Here is a 16,351-nt window from a genome sequence, read left to right as displayed (position 1 = left end):
GATAGTATAGTCATTTTCAAAATATTGATTCTTCCAATCCAAGAACATGGTATATCTCTCAAACTGTTGGTATCGTCTTTAATTTCTTTCATCAGTGTCTTATAGTCCTCTGCATACGAGTCTTTTGTCTCCCTAGGTAGGTTTATTCCTAGGTATTGTATTCTTTTTGTTGCAGTGGTAAATGGGAGTGTTTCCTTAATTTCTCTTTCAGATTTTTCATCATTAGTGTATTAGAATACAAGAGATTTCTGTGCATTAATTTTGTATCCTGCAACTTTACCAAATTCATTGATTAGCTCTAGTAGTTTTCTGGTGGCATCTTTAGGATTCTCTATGTATAGTAGCATGTCATCTGCAAACGGTGACAGTTTTCTTCTTTTCCAATTTGGATTCCTTTTATTTCTTTTTCTTCTCTGATTGCCGTGGCTAGGACTTCCAAAACTATGTTGAATATAGTGGTGAGAGGGGACATCCTTGTCTTGTTCCTGATCTTGCAGGAAATGCTTTCGGTTTTTCACCATTGAGAATGATGTTTGCTGTGGGTTTGTGGTATATGGCCTTTATGATGTTGAGGTAGGTTCCCTCTGTGCCCACTTTCTGGAGAGTTTTTATCATAAATAGGGTGTTGAATTTTGTCAAATGTTTTTTCTGCATCTATTGAGATGATCATATGTTTTTTCTTCTTCAGTTTGTTAATATGGTGTATCACATTGATTGATTTGCATATATTGAAAGATCCTTGCATCCCTGGGATAAATCCCACTTGGTCATGGTGTATAATCCTTTTAATGTGTTATTGGATTTTGTTTGCTAGTATTTTGTTGAGGGTTTTTGCATCTATATTCATCAGTGATATTGGCCTGTAATTTTCTTTTTTTGTAGTATCTTTGGTTTTGGTGTCAGGGTGATGGTGGCCTCATAGAATGAGTTTGGTGGTGTTCCTTCCTCTGCAGTTTTTTGGAAGAGTTTGAGAAGGTTGGGTGTTAGCTCTTCTCTAAATGTTTGATAGAATTCACCTGTGAAGCCATCTGGTCCTGGACTTCTGTTTGTTGGAAGATTTTTAATCACAATTTCAATTTTGTTACTTGTGATTGGTCTGTTCATATTTTCTGTTTCTTACTGGTTCAGTCTTGGAAGGTTATACCTTTCTAAGAATTTGTCCATTTCTTCCAGGTTGTCCATTTTATTGGCATAGAGTTGCTTGTAGTAGTCTCTTAGGATGCTTTGTATTTCTGTGGTGTCTGTTACAACTTCTCCTTTTTCATTTCTAATTTTATTGATTTGAGTCCTCTCCCTCCTTTTCTTGATGAGTCTGGCTAATGGTTTATCAGTTTTGTTTATCTTCTCAAAGAACCAGCTTTTAGTTTTATTGATCTTTGCCATTGTTTTCTTTGTTTTTATTTCATTTATTTCTGCTCTGGTCTTTATGATTTCTTTCCTTCTACCAACTTTGGGTTTTGTTTGTTCTTCTTTCTCTAGTTCCTTTAGGTGTAAGTTTAGATTGTTTATTTGAGATTTTTCTTGTTCCTTGAGGTAGGCTTGTATAGCTATAAACTTCCCTCTTAGAACTACTTTTGCTGCATTCCATAGGTTTTGGATCGTTGTGTTTTCATTGTCATTTGTCTCTAGGTATTTTATGATTTCCTCTTTGATTTCTTCAGTGATCTCTTGGTTATTTAGTAACGTATTGTTTAGCCTCCATGTGTTTGTGTTTTTTACGTTTTTTTCCCTGTAATTCATTTCTAATCTCATAAAGTTGTGGTCAGAAAAGGTGCTTGGTATGATTTCAGTTTTCTTAAATTTACTGAGGCTTGATTTGTGACCCGAGATGTGATGTATCCTGAAGAATGTTCCATGCCCACTTGAGAAGAATGTGTAACCTGCTGTTTTTGAATGGAATGTCCTATAAATATTATTTAAATCTATCTGATCTGCTGTGTCACTTAAAGCTTGTGTTTCCTTATTAATTTTCTGTTTGGATGTTCTGTCCATTGGTTTAAGTGAGCTGTTAAAGTCCCCCACTATTATTGTGTTACTGTCAATTTCCTCTTTTATAGCTGTTAGCAATTGTCTTATGTATTGAGGTGCTCCTATGTTGGGTGCATATATATTTCTAATTGTTACATCTTCTTGGATTTGTTCCTTGATCATTATGTGGTGTCCTTCCTTGCCTCTTGTAACATTCTTTATTTTAAAGTCTATTTTCTCTGATATGAGTATTGCTACTCCAGCTTTCTTTTGATATCCATTTACATGGAATATCTTTCTCCATCCCCTCACTTTCAGTCTGTATGTGTCCCTAGGTCTGAGGTGGGTCTCTTGTAGATGGCATATATATGGGCCTTGTTTTTGTATCCATTCAGCAAGCCTGTTTCTTTTGGTTGGAGCATTTAATCCATTCATGTTTAAGATAATTATTGATATGTGTGTTCCTTTTACCATTTTCTTAATTTTGGGGGGTTTGTTTTTGTTGGTCCTTTTCTTCTCTTGTGTTTCCCACTTAGAGAAGTTCCTTTAGCTTTTGTTGTAGAACTGGTTTGGTGGTGCTGAGTTCTCTTAGCTCTTGCTTGTCTGTAAAGCTTTTGATTTCTCCATCGAATATGAATGAGATCCTTGCCGGGTAGAGTAATCTTGGTTGTAGTTTCTTCCCTTTCATCACTTTAAGTATATCATGCCACTCCCTTGTGGCTTGTAGAGTTTCTGCTCAGAAATCAACTCTTAAACTTATGGGAGTTCCCTTGTATGTTATTTGTCTTTTTTCCCTTCCTGCTTTCAGTAATTTTTCTTTGTCTTTAATTTTTGCCAGTTTGATTACTGTGTGTCTCCTCTTGTGTCTCCTTGGGTTTATGCTGTATGAGACTCTCTGTGCTTCCTGGACTTGGGTAGCTATTTCCTTTCCCTTGTTAGGGAAGTTTTCGACTATAATCTCTTCAGATATTTTCTCAGGTCCCTTCTCTCTCTCTTCTCCTTCTGGGACCCCTATAATGCGAATGTTGTTGCGTTTAATGTTGTCCCAGAGGTCTCTTAGGCTGTCTTCATTTCTTTTCATTCCTTTTTCTTTATTCTGTTCCACAGCAGTGAATTCCACCATTCTGTCTTCCAGGTCACTCATCTGTTCTTCTGCCTCAGTTATTCTGCTATTGATTCCTTCTACTGTATTTTTCATTTCAGTTATTGTATTGTTTATCTCTGTTTGTTTGCTCTTTAATTCTTCTAGGTCTTTGTTAAATATTTCTTCCATCTTCTCGATCTTTGCCTACATTCTTTTTCCGGGGTCCTGGATCATCTTCACTATCATTATTCTGAATTCTTTTTCTGGAAGGTTGCCTGTCTCCACTTCATGTAGTTGTTTTTCTGGGGTTTTAGCTTGTTCCTTCATCTGGTACGTAGCCCTCTGCCTTTTCATCTTGTCTATCTTTCTGTGAATGTGGTTTTTGTTCCACAGGCTGCAGGGTTGTAGTTTTTCTTGCTCCTCATGGATGAGGCTGTCTAAGAGGCCTTGCAAGTTTCCTGATGGGAGGGACTGGTGATGGGTAGAGCTCAGTAGAACTTTAATCTGCTTCTCTACTGATGGGTGAGGCTGGGTTCCCTCCCTGTTGGTTGTTTGGCCTGAGACCATCCAACACTGGAGCCTACCCAGCTCTTTGGTGGGGCTAATGGCAGACTCTGGGAGGTCTCACGCTAAGGAATATTTCCCAGAACTTCCACTGCCAGTGTCCTTGTCTTCACGGTGAGCCACAGCCACACCCTGCCTCTGCAGGAGACCCTCCAACACTAGCAGATAGGCCTGGTTCAGTCTCCTATGGGGTCACTGCTACTTCCCCTGGGTCCCAGAGTGCACACTACTTTGTGCGTGCCCTCCAGGAGTAGAGTCTCTGTTTTCTCAAGTCCTGTCGAAGTCCTGCAGTCAAATCCCGCTAGCCTTCAAAGTCTGATGCTCTAGGAATTCCTCTTCCGTTGCTGGACCCCCAGGTTGGGAAGCCTGACGTGGGGCTTAGAACCTCCTCTCCAGTGGGTGGACTTCTGTGTATAAGTGTTCTCCAGTCTGTGAGTCACCCACCCAGCAGTTATGGGATTTGATTTTATTGTGATTGCGCCCCTCCTACTGTCTCATTGGCTTCTCCTTTGTCTTTGGATGTGGGGTATCTTTTTTGGTGAGCTCCTGTGTCTTCCTGTCGGTGATTGTTCAGCAGTCAGTTGTGATTCCAGTGCTCTCACAAGAGGGGGTGAGAGCACATCCTTCTACTCTGCCATCTTGAACTGATCTCTCCATAACCATCATTTTTAAATGAGAAATTCAGTCCCAAGTGATTAACCATAGCTATATAAGTAATTTACATCTATTTTATAGAGTTAATTTTACTATGACTTTTAATAAATAATTCTAGCTTTAAAATGTAAAATTCTTCAAGAATACCATGATAATCTGTGGTGTTTATTGTAAAACAATAATGTTTTTAAATATAGACAGGGATAAGATTGACCCTTTATAAACACTACTAAGAATATTCAAGTTATAGGTAAATGGTACAAAAGAACTCTAAATATAAAAATTCACAATTGAAAATCGGTTTTATCAATTTTTTGTCATTAAATCTAAACAAAACTTTTGAAATAAAGGCAAATATTGAAATATTTAATGTAATTGAAGAGTGAAGTATAAGTGTATGTGTTCATAATATTTAATTTTTTCAGTGTTCCCTCTCCAAGTTGTATGATTATTAGAACAATCCCTAATCTTCAGAATAAATTCAGATATTATGTTTAGAGATATTTAGCATATTTCTTACCTCTGTTTTGGTTATATAGACAATGTTTTTTTTGTTCTGCTTTTTTTTTCTTAAATAGTGTATTAAAAAAGTTATCCTGGGTTTGTCTGTCTATGGTGATACTCACTCATGCCTTAAAAACACTTCATAGAAATTGGGATTGGGAGTCTGAATATACGCTGTTTATGTCAGCCTTGAAGGTAAAGTATTATTCAGAATATGTCATCAATTATTTCTTATAGCCATCCCTGATACAGTGTTTTAACTTTACTTTTAACTAGGCAATTAACTGTCAATGTTAAGTACTTCACCAAAAAATTAACCAAAAGAATTTGTTCTTTGTATAATATATACCATAACTAGTACCCTGACTAGTACTTAGGTGTATGTCTAGAGTATATGTGAATAATTGTACAAATGCTATACCATTGTTAGACACTCAAATGATAAAATGTTTGAATATGAATGCTTTGTTTCATTGGTTCTTAAGGTGTACCTTTTTATTTATTTATTTATTTATTTTTACCTTTTAACGTCTCTGAAATCAGAATAAATCTTACAGTAAAAGGCATTTTACAATTAATTAGTGACCTTTTCTCTTTCTTAATGGTACATAAAATAATGGTGAGCCTTATAATTGATGGCATCTTAGATTGAATGAAATAAAATACATGGCAAAAAATGGTGCCCTTCCATATGGAGAATAACCAATGGTTATAATACTGTAGGAAAGATAGGAACTGACAGAAAGGAGTGATACTGCATTTTTATAGAATGGACAGCGTAAATGAGAATAAGTCACAAAATTTGTTTTCTGCAAAAGTTATAAGCAGTGGTTTTTTTTCAGATGCTCCCTCTCTTCAAATCTCTAAATTCTTAACTTCCTTTTGGCTGTTTCTGTACTCACCAGGGTTCCCATTACCATAATAGACTACGTAAATAGCTTTATGTCGAACCTCAAAATAAGTCATCAGTGCAGTGTTTAAACATATTCACTTGTTCAAATTCTGTCTTTCCCAAAAGAACATATATAATAGAGCAGGAATTTTCAAACAGTTCTATGTTTTGATGAAATAAAAGTTTTAGTAAAATTTTAATATGTAAAGTAGATAAACTGTGGTTTTAGTATTTTAATATTGAAAGGGAGGAGAGGGTAAACTTCATGAAGCAGTGTTCTTTTGACTTCTTCCTTATCTCCATGGAACACTCCATTCCTAAGAATATACCAAACAGATATCCATGTTAATTGGAGTTGTATGTATACATGCACACACACATATATATACACATTTTTTTTGGGGGGAGAAATCGGAATGATTATTTTCCAGTTTTATTGAGATACAATTGACATATAACTTTGTCTTTAAGGTGTACAATATAATGATTATATGCATGTGTGTGTGTGTGTATATATATAAAATGACTACCAGAATAAGTTAACATCCATCACCTCATATAGTTACAGTATTGTTAACTATAGTCACCATGCTGTACATTACATCCTCAGACCTTACTTATCTTAAAGCTAGAAGTTTGTACCTTTTTATCCACTTCATCTGTTCATGGACATTTCTGTGGAGTAGTCCATTCCTAATAGTATACCAAACAAAATCTGTGTTAATTAGACTCATTTTTTTTAAATTTAACTAATTTCTATCTGTACTTCCATATTTAAGGTAAATAAAAATAATGCCAAATTATGGAATAATGTGGGTCATGCTCTGGAAAATGAAAAGAACTTTGAGAGAGCTTTGAAGTACTTCTTACAGGCTACCCATGTTCAGCCAGGTAAGCATTATTAGCTAATAAAGCTATTGTGGTAGTTTATTTTCTTTTTAAAAACATGATTATATTTGTGGAAAATAGGTAGCGTTTATTTTCAAGCTTTATTCCAACTGACTGGAATGATACAGTGTTTGGTGCTGGCTTATTTTTGAATTGGATTATATGTTAGAGCTATTTATATCAGACGTTTAAGGAGTCTTTTTTAAACAGAGTTGTTGGGTGACATTGATGAGCAATTTTGGTGAAGGGATAGTTGCAAAAGCTTGATAGTAGTGAGTTTAAGAGAGTGGGAGAAGAATAATTGGAGTTGATATTAACTCTTCTAAAGGGTGTTGATAAGAAATGTTGGTGCTGAGTATGGGGTCAAGAGAGGGTAGTAGGATGATGGGTTTTTTTGTTTTTGGGGAATTTGGGGGGTTTTGTTTTAAGGTGAGAGAAACAAAGCATGTGTGTGACTAATCCATTGAAGCTGGGAAAAATAATAATTCAAGGTGGGGAACCGAAGTACTGGGTCAATGTCCTTGAACAGATGAGAATAGATAAATAGGATCTAGTGCTCAGGGTGAGGATTTCATTCAGTCAACTGAACCAATAGTTAACCTGTGGTAGCAGGGAAAGCAGAGTGTAGAGACATGATATAGGCAGGTGAATAATAGATGAATAGCTTCTGGAAGTTGTCCTTTGTTTACTTCTGTTTTCTCAGTGAAACAGAAAGTAAAATCAATAGTAGAGTGTGGGGAATGGAGAGGAAGTGCTGGAAATCTAAGACCAGGAGAGGGTCTGAAGTAATCATCTAGGACATAGCTTCACAAACTTTAATGTACCTGTAAATCACCTGGAGATCATATGGTTCATGTTCTGATATATAGAGATTTAGAGTAGGGCTTGAATTTCTGCATTTCTAGTAAGTTCCTAAGTGATACTTAGCCCATGAATCACGTGTTGAGAAACAAAGATCTAGGAAAATGTATAGAGTAGGAAAATATGGTATGATTGTCAAGCAGCTCTAACACCCTACTTGAGGTTAGCAATACTTAATTACAATTAAACCAGTTGATGTGGTTAAAAGTTTTCTCCCACTACTTTATAAGTGCAGTGGTACAGGCATGGAGAATTTGGTTAAACAGGATTAGAATTTTGTCAGATATGTATTACTAAACAAAGGGATAAGGGAGTATTGAGACACACCTAAGCTGGTTATGAAGAGATGTGAGAGAGGATGAAAGAAGAGGAAAAGGTGATCAGATCAGTCATTTATAGATCTGAAAAATTGTTGGTGTCTGAGTAGGGTCTAGCTAGAGCATTTTTAGTTATCAGTGTTCCAGGATATGAACCAAACGTGGCCACCACCTACCAAGTACAATCATTACTTTCCATTCAGGGTGATGACCCAAAAGTACTTCCCCACACACACATTTCTAAATATACTCGGAGGGGTGGGCAGTAGTGGGCAGTGCCCCCTGTATTTCGACTAGATATGACTGTGGCCGTTGAACTGACTAGTTAAAGGAGAATGGAGGTAAAAATTATTGGAAGAAAGGATATCAAGGCAACTATTGGAAGATACATCTATATAGATTTTGAAATTACTGAGAATTTTGACAACTGTGTGATGTTGGAGAGAACAGCAAGGAACCAGGAGCTATATATGAGATTGGTGACTGCAATAAGGAGGGTAGTGGATGATAATAGAGTTTAATGATCTGAAATTCAGAGATGAGTGATTTTAAGGAATTACAGTGGTCTGGAAGTGGTAAGGATCAAGGAGGACACCTAACTCCAGGCCCAGTGTTGCAAGAGATAAGAAAAAGACCACAGTTACCACTTGGAAAAGCTGCCAGTGTCCCCAAGGCAAAGCCAAATTCCAGTTAGAGAATGTTGTAGAAATATATAACTGATGGTCTAGCTACCTTTCCAATTTTATCTCTCCTGGCTCTTCATGTAGTTTAGTTTTTCTTGAAATCTAGGGTATGTGTCATGAGCTTCCTCACCTCTTTGCATTTGTTCGTGTTCTTCCTTGAGCCTGGAATTCCTCCCTTCTCCTTTCCTTCCCATCCACCTTCTGCCATACCCTACCGATCTTTTGCAACCCATCTCACATGGCTTCTTTTCTAAACAAAACAAAACAAAAAAACCCTCCTATCTTACCAGTTAGAAGCAAATATTTCTCCTCTTCAAGACTCCTTACAACTTTTGTATCTTTTCTGTGATATTTGTTATTTAAATGTTCGTTTAAAATATTTATTTATTTAAAAAATCTATGTATTTAAACTGAGGAGCTTCCTAGGGGCAGCATGAACATCTGATTCATCTTCATAGGCCCTGCATCATCTAGCATAGTCTTACACACAGTCAGTGGCCACTAACTGTGGCAGTTTCAATTCATTGCTTTCTGAAGCCTTTTAGGTTCATTCTGGGAGTTTTTAAAAAGAGAAGCAAAGTCATCTTTATGTCAGACACACAGGGACCTGGAGACTTAGAAGACGATATTTAGGCCCCTTCAGCCTTATCTTTCCCATTTCTAAGTTTGGACAGTAATTTCTATCTCATTGTTTTGTTGTCAGGACGAAATGAAACCGTGTTGGTGGGTGGGTGTGATTGTGGATGTTTAGTTTAAAATCATTTTTCCTCTCGTCAGTTGTCACTTTTGGCTGTTTTTAAGATACTTACTTGAACCTATCTCCTTTAGTTGCTGTCTCTAATAAACAGTGGGCTAGGAAAACAGGCAAATCATTTTATTACAATTTATTATGAAAAAGTACATAATCTTGGAAAAATTGAATTTGTCATTCAGAGACTTCTTGGCTCATTCTGTGTTTTTCAGCTGTGTTCTTCATAGATAGATTTGACAGCTAAAACGACATGTAGGGAAGGAAATCAAGAGTCTTTTTTGTCCCTGTTAGATATACAGATGGAGATAGAACTATAAGTCTGGAGATAAGGGGAATGGTCAGGACTAGAGATAAAAATTTGAAGTAACAAGCATATAGATGGTACTTAAAACCCTAGAACGGTATAGGATCACAGAGAGCAGAGATTCTTAACATTTAAAGTAGCTTAAAAAAAAAAAAGACATTCAGTCTGAAGGCTTTTCTTGCTTAGCCAGAATAAGAATATAAACTATACAATGGTCTTTGACCAGGCAACATGAATGTCATGTTAGACAAACAGTTGATTACGGTCTTTTGTTTGTTTGTTTTGGTGGTTACAAGTTTTTTTTAAAAATCAATTCACAAGATAAAATTTTTGCAAATTGAATTACAGTTTCCATAAACACCTTTATAAGACGAGGGTAGGTTTTTCTCGAGAAACACCGGATTTCTCCAAGGTTTATTTTTGCCTTAAAATCAATGATTTCATTTTTATCTAACTTCAAATCTTTGAAACGAAAATAATCATGGACTTGTAGTTCAACTTTGATGCCGTCAAGGTAGAAATGATTTTTAGAGTTTTCAGGAGTTTCCAGACATTTATAAATTTATCTTTTTAAATAAATTGACAAATTTGTGCATAGGAAATAACTGGAAAGCAACACATATGCCTGGGCCATCAGTGCGACAATACTTAACTTCACTGTTGGTGGCTGAAGAATTATTAGGCACAGAGTTGCCTGATATTTGCCAGTCCTCGTTTACATTGAATTAAAGACAGACTGCTAGATTCAGGCTGCTGTTGATTTGGATAGGGCACTCATATAGCAAGATTGTTCTTTGAAATTCTGTAGCTTTTTAGTCATTCAAATGTAATTGATTTTTATATCTTGCCTGCTTTCTTACCTTTTTTTTTTCTAATATAGATTTACCTTACCAATAATGCTGTTTCCTCCTAGAATCTTAAACTTTGTAACTTATTTTGAAAATTGCTTAAAAATTGTTTCATTTTATTAGCTGTGTTGTGTAGTTTTTTTGATGCTAAATGCTATCTAATTGCTATCTTTGTTCTTTGAGAAAGCAAGGGTGCCTTACTCTAGTGTCTGTAGTCTTCACTGATGACAGTATCTCCTTGCCATAGTTCTAGAACCTGATTAGTAGATAGTAATTTGCCTTGTCTTTCATCCTGATGGATAACCTCTTTTCTAAGGTTGGTTGGGGCTCTTTTCAGTAACATTTTAAATACTTATCTGACATAATTTCACTTTTATTTACTTAAACTTTCAGTTTGTTCTTTTCTTAGATTAAATTTTTACTGTATAAATAATTTTTTCAGGTTCTATATACCCTTAGTTTTTTCTGGGTAACTTTCTGATCTCTGTAGTAAAGGTATAGATTTATCTGATGTTAAAAAAAAAAAGAGCTTAGATAAACAAGGTCCTATTGTATATAGCACAGGGAACTATATTCGATATCCTGTGATAAACCATAATGGAAAAGAATAGGAAAAAGAATGTGTATATGTATAACTGAGTCACTTTGCTGTACAGCAGTAATTAACACAATGCTGTAATTCAACTATACTTCAATAAAAAAATTTTTTTTTAAAGAGCTGTATAAGAGCAAAAACTCTATATGCTTTTGGTAATGCAATGTATTTCAACCTTGGCTCTACATCAGAATTGCCTCTGAAACTTTTTTAAAACATTTTTGCAATCCTGTTCCTGAAGATTCTATTTTGATCGAGCTGGGTAGGGTAAGGTATCTGAATGTTTCAAAGCTACACAAATATTCTGAATTGCAGCCAGTATTGGGCAGCCTTTTTTCTTCTTCTTTTCTTCTTTTTTTTTTGGCTTGACCGCCTCCTGAGACCCCCATGAGATTCAGCAATATGTCTAAAAATAAGAAATCAACCTCTTTCCCCCAATCCTATCCCCTAGTTCTCTAACTAAACCCATATGGCATCTAACAGTTTTTGTACAGTGCACACAATTGCCAACCTGAAACATAATTTAGCAAGATCTTAGGACTGTTACTCTCCTCCTAGGGGAATACCTAAAATATATATGCTTGGCCCCTATGTGTCCTGGGAGTTGCAGGCAGAGAACTATTCCACAATTGCAAAATCATGATTGGTGTCACAGGCAAGTAGTAATCATAATTTGAAACCTTGTCATGTCTGTTAGAGATTCATGTTGAGTAAAATTTGTCTAATTTAAGATCTCCCTTCTTTCTATCTTTATTCCAAACCTTTGAAATATTTACTGGGAAGTATATCTTAAACTAGTGTGCAATGAACCCTCATATCTTTTTTATTTAAATTTTATATTTTTCTATCCCTGAATAAATTTGCTGAGGATTTGATATTAAGACAACCTTTTTGAAAGTTTTAATTAAATTATATGGGAATGTATCATCATTTAAGAGATCTGGGCTACTGCATCTTAAGTAATACTATAGAATCCAGATAACTTGCACTCCAACCACATTCACAAAAATTTTTAAAAACAAAGTCACAAAGTTTTTTTCACAGGCTCTTTGCCCCTATGCCACCATGGATTCATTTTTGTTATTTATAATACTTGAAATAATTCTAGTAATCATGGTGATCCTTTTCACTTGTAAATCCTTTTTGCTTTTGAGTGAATTCCAAAGCTATGTGATTAAGGAAATAGGAGTAAGCCTTAGTATAGGATAGTAAAATATAGTGGGAAAAAAAGATGTAAATTTAATCATTACCTTTATTTCTCCCCTCTCATATCTCAACCCTTCCAGGAGCCATTCAAATAGTTTTTTCATGTCATATGTGTATTTTCTGTTCTTATGGTACTTTATTTAATAATTTTCTAGTGTAGCCTTGCTCATAAGTTATAATAAGTTGTGTTAGAAGAGCTTTATGGAGGAAGCAGGACCTATTGCCTCCTTTTGCATTCTTTTGCTTTAGTGTGTTTGTTTCTAGAAACATGTCTTCTTAGTTGTTTACTTGAATACTATTTAGTGTATTTGCCAACAAATGATTTTTTTTTAATTTTAGATGATATTGGTGCCCACATGAATGTAGGAAGAACTTATAAAAATTTAAATAGAACCAAAGCAGCTGAAGAATCTTATATGACGGCTAAGTCGCTGATGCCTCAAGTAAGTAGTCATAAATTATTTCTATTGTGTGTCTGCTAGATGTCCATATTGAATAGAATTATCCAAATGGAAAATCCTTATCTATTCTTCAATTTGATATTAAAAGTAAGTTGTCCAGTGAACCATCTATTACTGTAAGTGTTATAAAAGATTACATTCACTTTTATAGCTCACTTAATTAAAATTTATAGTCTGTGAAAACCAAATTATGATATTCTGAATTTTAGATATTTTTGATTACAAGTTATTTATGCATTAAGTGACTTTAAATGAAAAGAATTTTATTTATGTGCAATAAGCACTAAATTCAACATTACTCCTATCAAGAAATAAATGAAGAAAGCAGTGATAAAATGAGTGGATACATCTCTGTTGCCGTCTTGTGCCCATCATTTGCTATAATGTCACAAGTACAAGATTTCTTGGATATCCACAATACAAAGTCAAAGTTAGAAAATCTGATACTGCCCTTGGCCAGCTAGCTGTGTGTAATCTGCAAAGATAGTTTACCCTGGGCTACAGTTTTCTCAATTGTAGTTTATATTAATACTGTATTAATAACAGTAGTAATATTGAAATGATTTGACAGTTTGCTAAATGTTTTAAAAACAGAGTTGGACCACATTAAGAATTATTTCAGTCCTAAGATCCTAAAGTTAAATTGTGTTCAATAAAGATTTTTATCAGATATAATTTATTATGTTCATTGAGAATTTGGGTTCATATATATTATATATAATAACATTTACTTAACCCAAATAATCAGTTAATTAGAGAATTTTATTCCCTAACTCCACCAAACAAGTGAGGGTTTAGTACAGCTCTGAAGTAAAATTAACTACCCTGTTATCACAACCAGGAAATATTTTGCTGACAACATGAAAGCTGACATGGTGTAACAAATACAGTAGACTGAGAGAAAAGATCCAAGTTCTATTCCTGGTCTGACTCAAACATACTAAGGGACCTTAGCCTCTAGAAGTTCTGATTTCTATGACTTCATAAAATAATACATATATAAAAATCTAACAGTAATCTATTAAGCTGGCATGAATGAAAAAATACAACCTTCACTGCTACTAAACTTTAATTATTTTACTTATATTTTGTGTATACTGCAAATTATTTCACATTTTTATGTATTATTTTAGTATTGCAGTGTATCTTTTTATGTTCTATGTAAATTTTAAATAAAACACTAGGACTACTTACTTCAGATTTTATTTGGTACTGAACTGTCAAATTCTAAAAACACTTTTTTTTTTTAACAGATTATTCCTGGTAAAAAATATGCAGCCAGAATTGCACCTAACCACTTAAATGTTTACATTAATCTGGCCAACCTGATACGAGCAAATGAGTCCCGACTGGAAGAAGCAGATCAGCTGTACCGACAAGCAATAAGCATGAGACCCGACTTCAAGCAGGCTTACATTAGCAGGTGTTGTAGTTCGCTTTAGGCTTTCACTATAGAAGATTAAAGCTGCATCTGCATATACTTTTAAGCTATTTTGACTAATTTGGCTTTTTTTCTTCTTCTAGTAAATCTTAGCAACCAAGAGCATAGAAATATAGCCTGTTTTAGACTAACAAATTTAATTGATTTGATTTTAAATTGACAAGGGAATCCATAACTGATAATAGCACACTTAGGTTTATTTATACAAAAGAAGGGTAGGAAAAGCTCCTCTTTAATTTCATTTGCTTCTCATCACCAAATTCATTTTTATTTAAAACAGCTGAAATTTACCTTTTATAATTCTTAATTGTTACAAAATAATTAAGTTATTTTTACAAGAAGTTATTCTTAATATAGAATAATTAAGAAATCATTGTATAATTAAGAAATCATTATATATAAAATTAATTAAGAAATAATTATATAATATCAAACTCTCAAGAGCTTTCTTAATACTGAGAATTGACTGGTTATTGTTACTACAAGGAAACTTTTTAGTTGCCAGTAAAAAAATGTTTGCAGTACATGTTAGAACTTGATATATTTTCTCATGTAAGTCTTATCATTTGTATTGTACCTGAGGAAAATTTTATGTTAAACTTTGTTTTGCAGCGTGCTCCAGAAACCTAATTATAATTTGTCACATTGTTTATATGGGGAAAATGCATTCAAAATTTAAGTTTTTGAAATAAAATCTGTTCATAGCTGGAAGCTGTCTTTGTTCAGCCTTATCTAGTACTTGCTGAAATTCACTAAGTTTACTGGGGTTGTATCTATAAATAAAACCTGTCATATGTTAATTTATAAAGAATTAATAATCTCTGCATTTTAAAAAATCACATTTTGGACACTTATTCTAGAAATTGGGAATATTAGTAGTTTATTTGATTTCATGCCTATCCTAATACTTCAGGAAGGAGTAGTATTATAATAAAAGTAACTCATTTCAGTACTTAAACTGATTTGCACATATGTAAAAATGACTTTTTTAAGCTCTGTAACAGAAAATGTAACCATATTAGAATAATTTGTAAAATGATTTTCAAACTGTGATCATTAGTTCCAGATGTGTTCCTCAGAAGCATCTACAGGTGGCACTATTGCCCTTCCATCCTACCAGATCGGCTTTTTAAATTCCTTTTTTTAATGAATGGTCATTTTATAAGAATACATCGAAGAAAACTAAATAATTTTAAGGGGTAAACAATTTCTAATGTTCTGCTTTTTGTATAGTGAGACATTGCTAACAGATTTGAATACTGGAATTTCCTCATCACTACTGTATTTATATTCCTTCTTCAAATGCTGTTACTTCATCGCCTGACAAATTGATCTCCCACTCTAGTTGCTATCATTTTTCTGTTGTAGACTAGTCTGCTGTTTTTCAAGATATATTCAAAGAATATATTTTCTCTGTTCCCCTTTCTTGGATACCTCCCAACATCTTACCCTCTAGCGTCAGGCATGCTTTTTCCTTCTTCAAAAGTATTTGAAAACGTATCAAGCCAAATTTGCTAAACTAATGTGTTCAGGTTTAAGGACAGTTTGTTATTTTTAAAAGAAAATTTTAAGAACCTAAGTTAAAAGGAAAGCTGTGAATATGTGGAAAAGCTTAAAACTTGTGAAAAATAGTATCTATAGACTGACATGGTAATGGAAGTAAAGCTTGTGTTTGATTTTTCCACAGAGGAGAATTGCTTTTAAAAATGAATAAACCTGTCAAAGCAAAAGAAGCGTATCTTAAAGCACTAGAGCTGGACAAAAACAATGCAGATCTTTGGTACAACTTGGCGATTGTTCATATTGAACTTAAAGAACCAAATGAAGCCCTAAAAAACTTTAATCATGCTTTAGAACTAAATCCAAAGCATAAGCTAGCATTATTCAATTCTGCTATATTAATGCAAGAATCAGGTATGTTTTTTCAAAATATTTCTATATTTAAACATATTCTAGTTTGAAATATAATAAAACCTAATGTTACCCCCAGCAAACATTTTATGAATGGGTGGTTTATATCAAAACTGCATAAATAATTTATAAGAAGAATATTTAAAATTCTTGAAGTAAACTTTTTAAGTAATAGCCTTAACATATATGACAATACTAATTGTTAGTTCTTCTGGTATATGTTAAAACTGATTTTTCAGACAGTCTATTAAGCAATACCATATTTATCTATTTTGTCATTTTATTCATGGAAATATATCTTAGGTATAAATATCATACTATTCAAATAATCTGCTTCAGAAGGCAATATATATAATTTATAATCTTAATTTTTATGTTTGGAAAAATCTCTGTATTAATTGTTAGATACTTTTATAAAA

General features: G+C 33.9%; 1 protein-coding gene across 5 annotated transcripts in view; it reads left to right on the top strand.

Moving 5' to 3' along the window:
• Positions 1–16,351, top strand: part of TMTC3 (transmembrane O-mannosyltransferase targeting cadherins 3) — a 63,501-nt gene that overhangs the window by 40,517 nt on the left and 6,633 nt on the right. For all 5 annotated transcript variants that reach the window (XM_081249911.1, XM_081249908.1, XM_081249907.1 and 2 more), the window contains 5 exons: positions 4,849–4,969; positions 6,446–6,557; positions 12,459–12,562; positions 13,834–14,003; positions 15,709–15,935. In XM_081249911.1, coding sequence (XP_081106037.1) covers positions 4,849–4,969; positions 6,446–6,557; positions 12,459–12,562; positions 13,834–14,003; positions 15,709–15,935 — 734 coding nt within the window. The remainder of the gene's footprint in view (positions 1–4,848; positions 4,970–6,445; positions 6,558–12,458; positions 12,563–13,833; positions 14,004–15,708; positions 15,936–16,351) is intronic.

This window comes from Mesoplodon bidens, assembly GCF_964165515.1.
Source record: "Mesoplodon bidens genome assembly, chromosome: 11".
In the NCBI taxonomy this organism is placed as follows: Eukaryota; Metazoa; Chordata; class Mammalia; order Artiodactyla; family Ziphiidae; genus Mesoplodon; species Mesoplodon bidens.
This window is presented reverse-complemented; position numbering and strand designations above follow the sequence as displayed.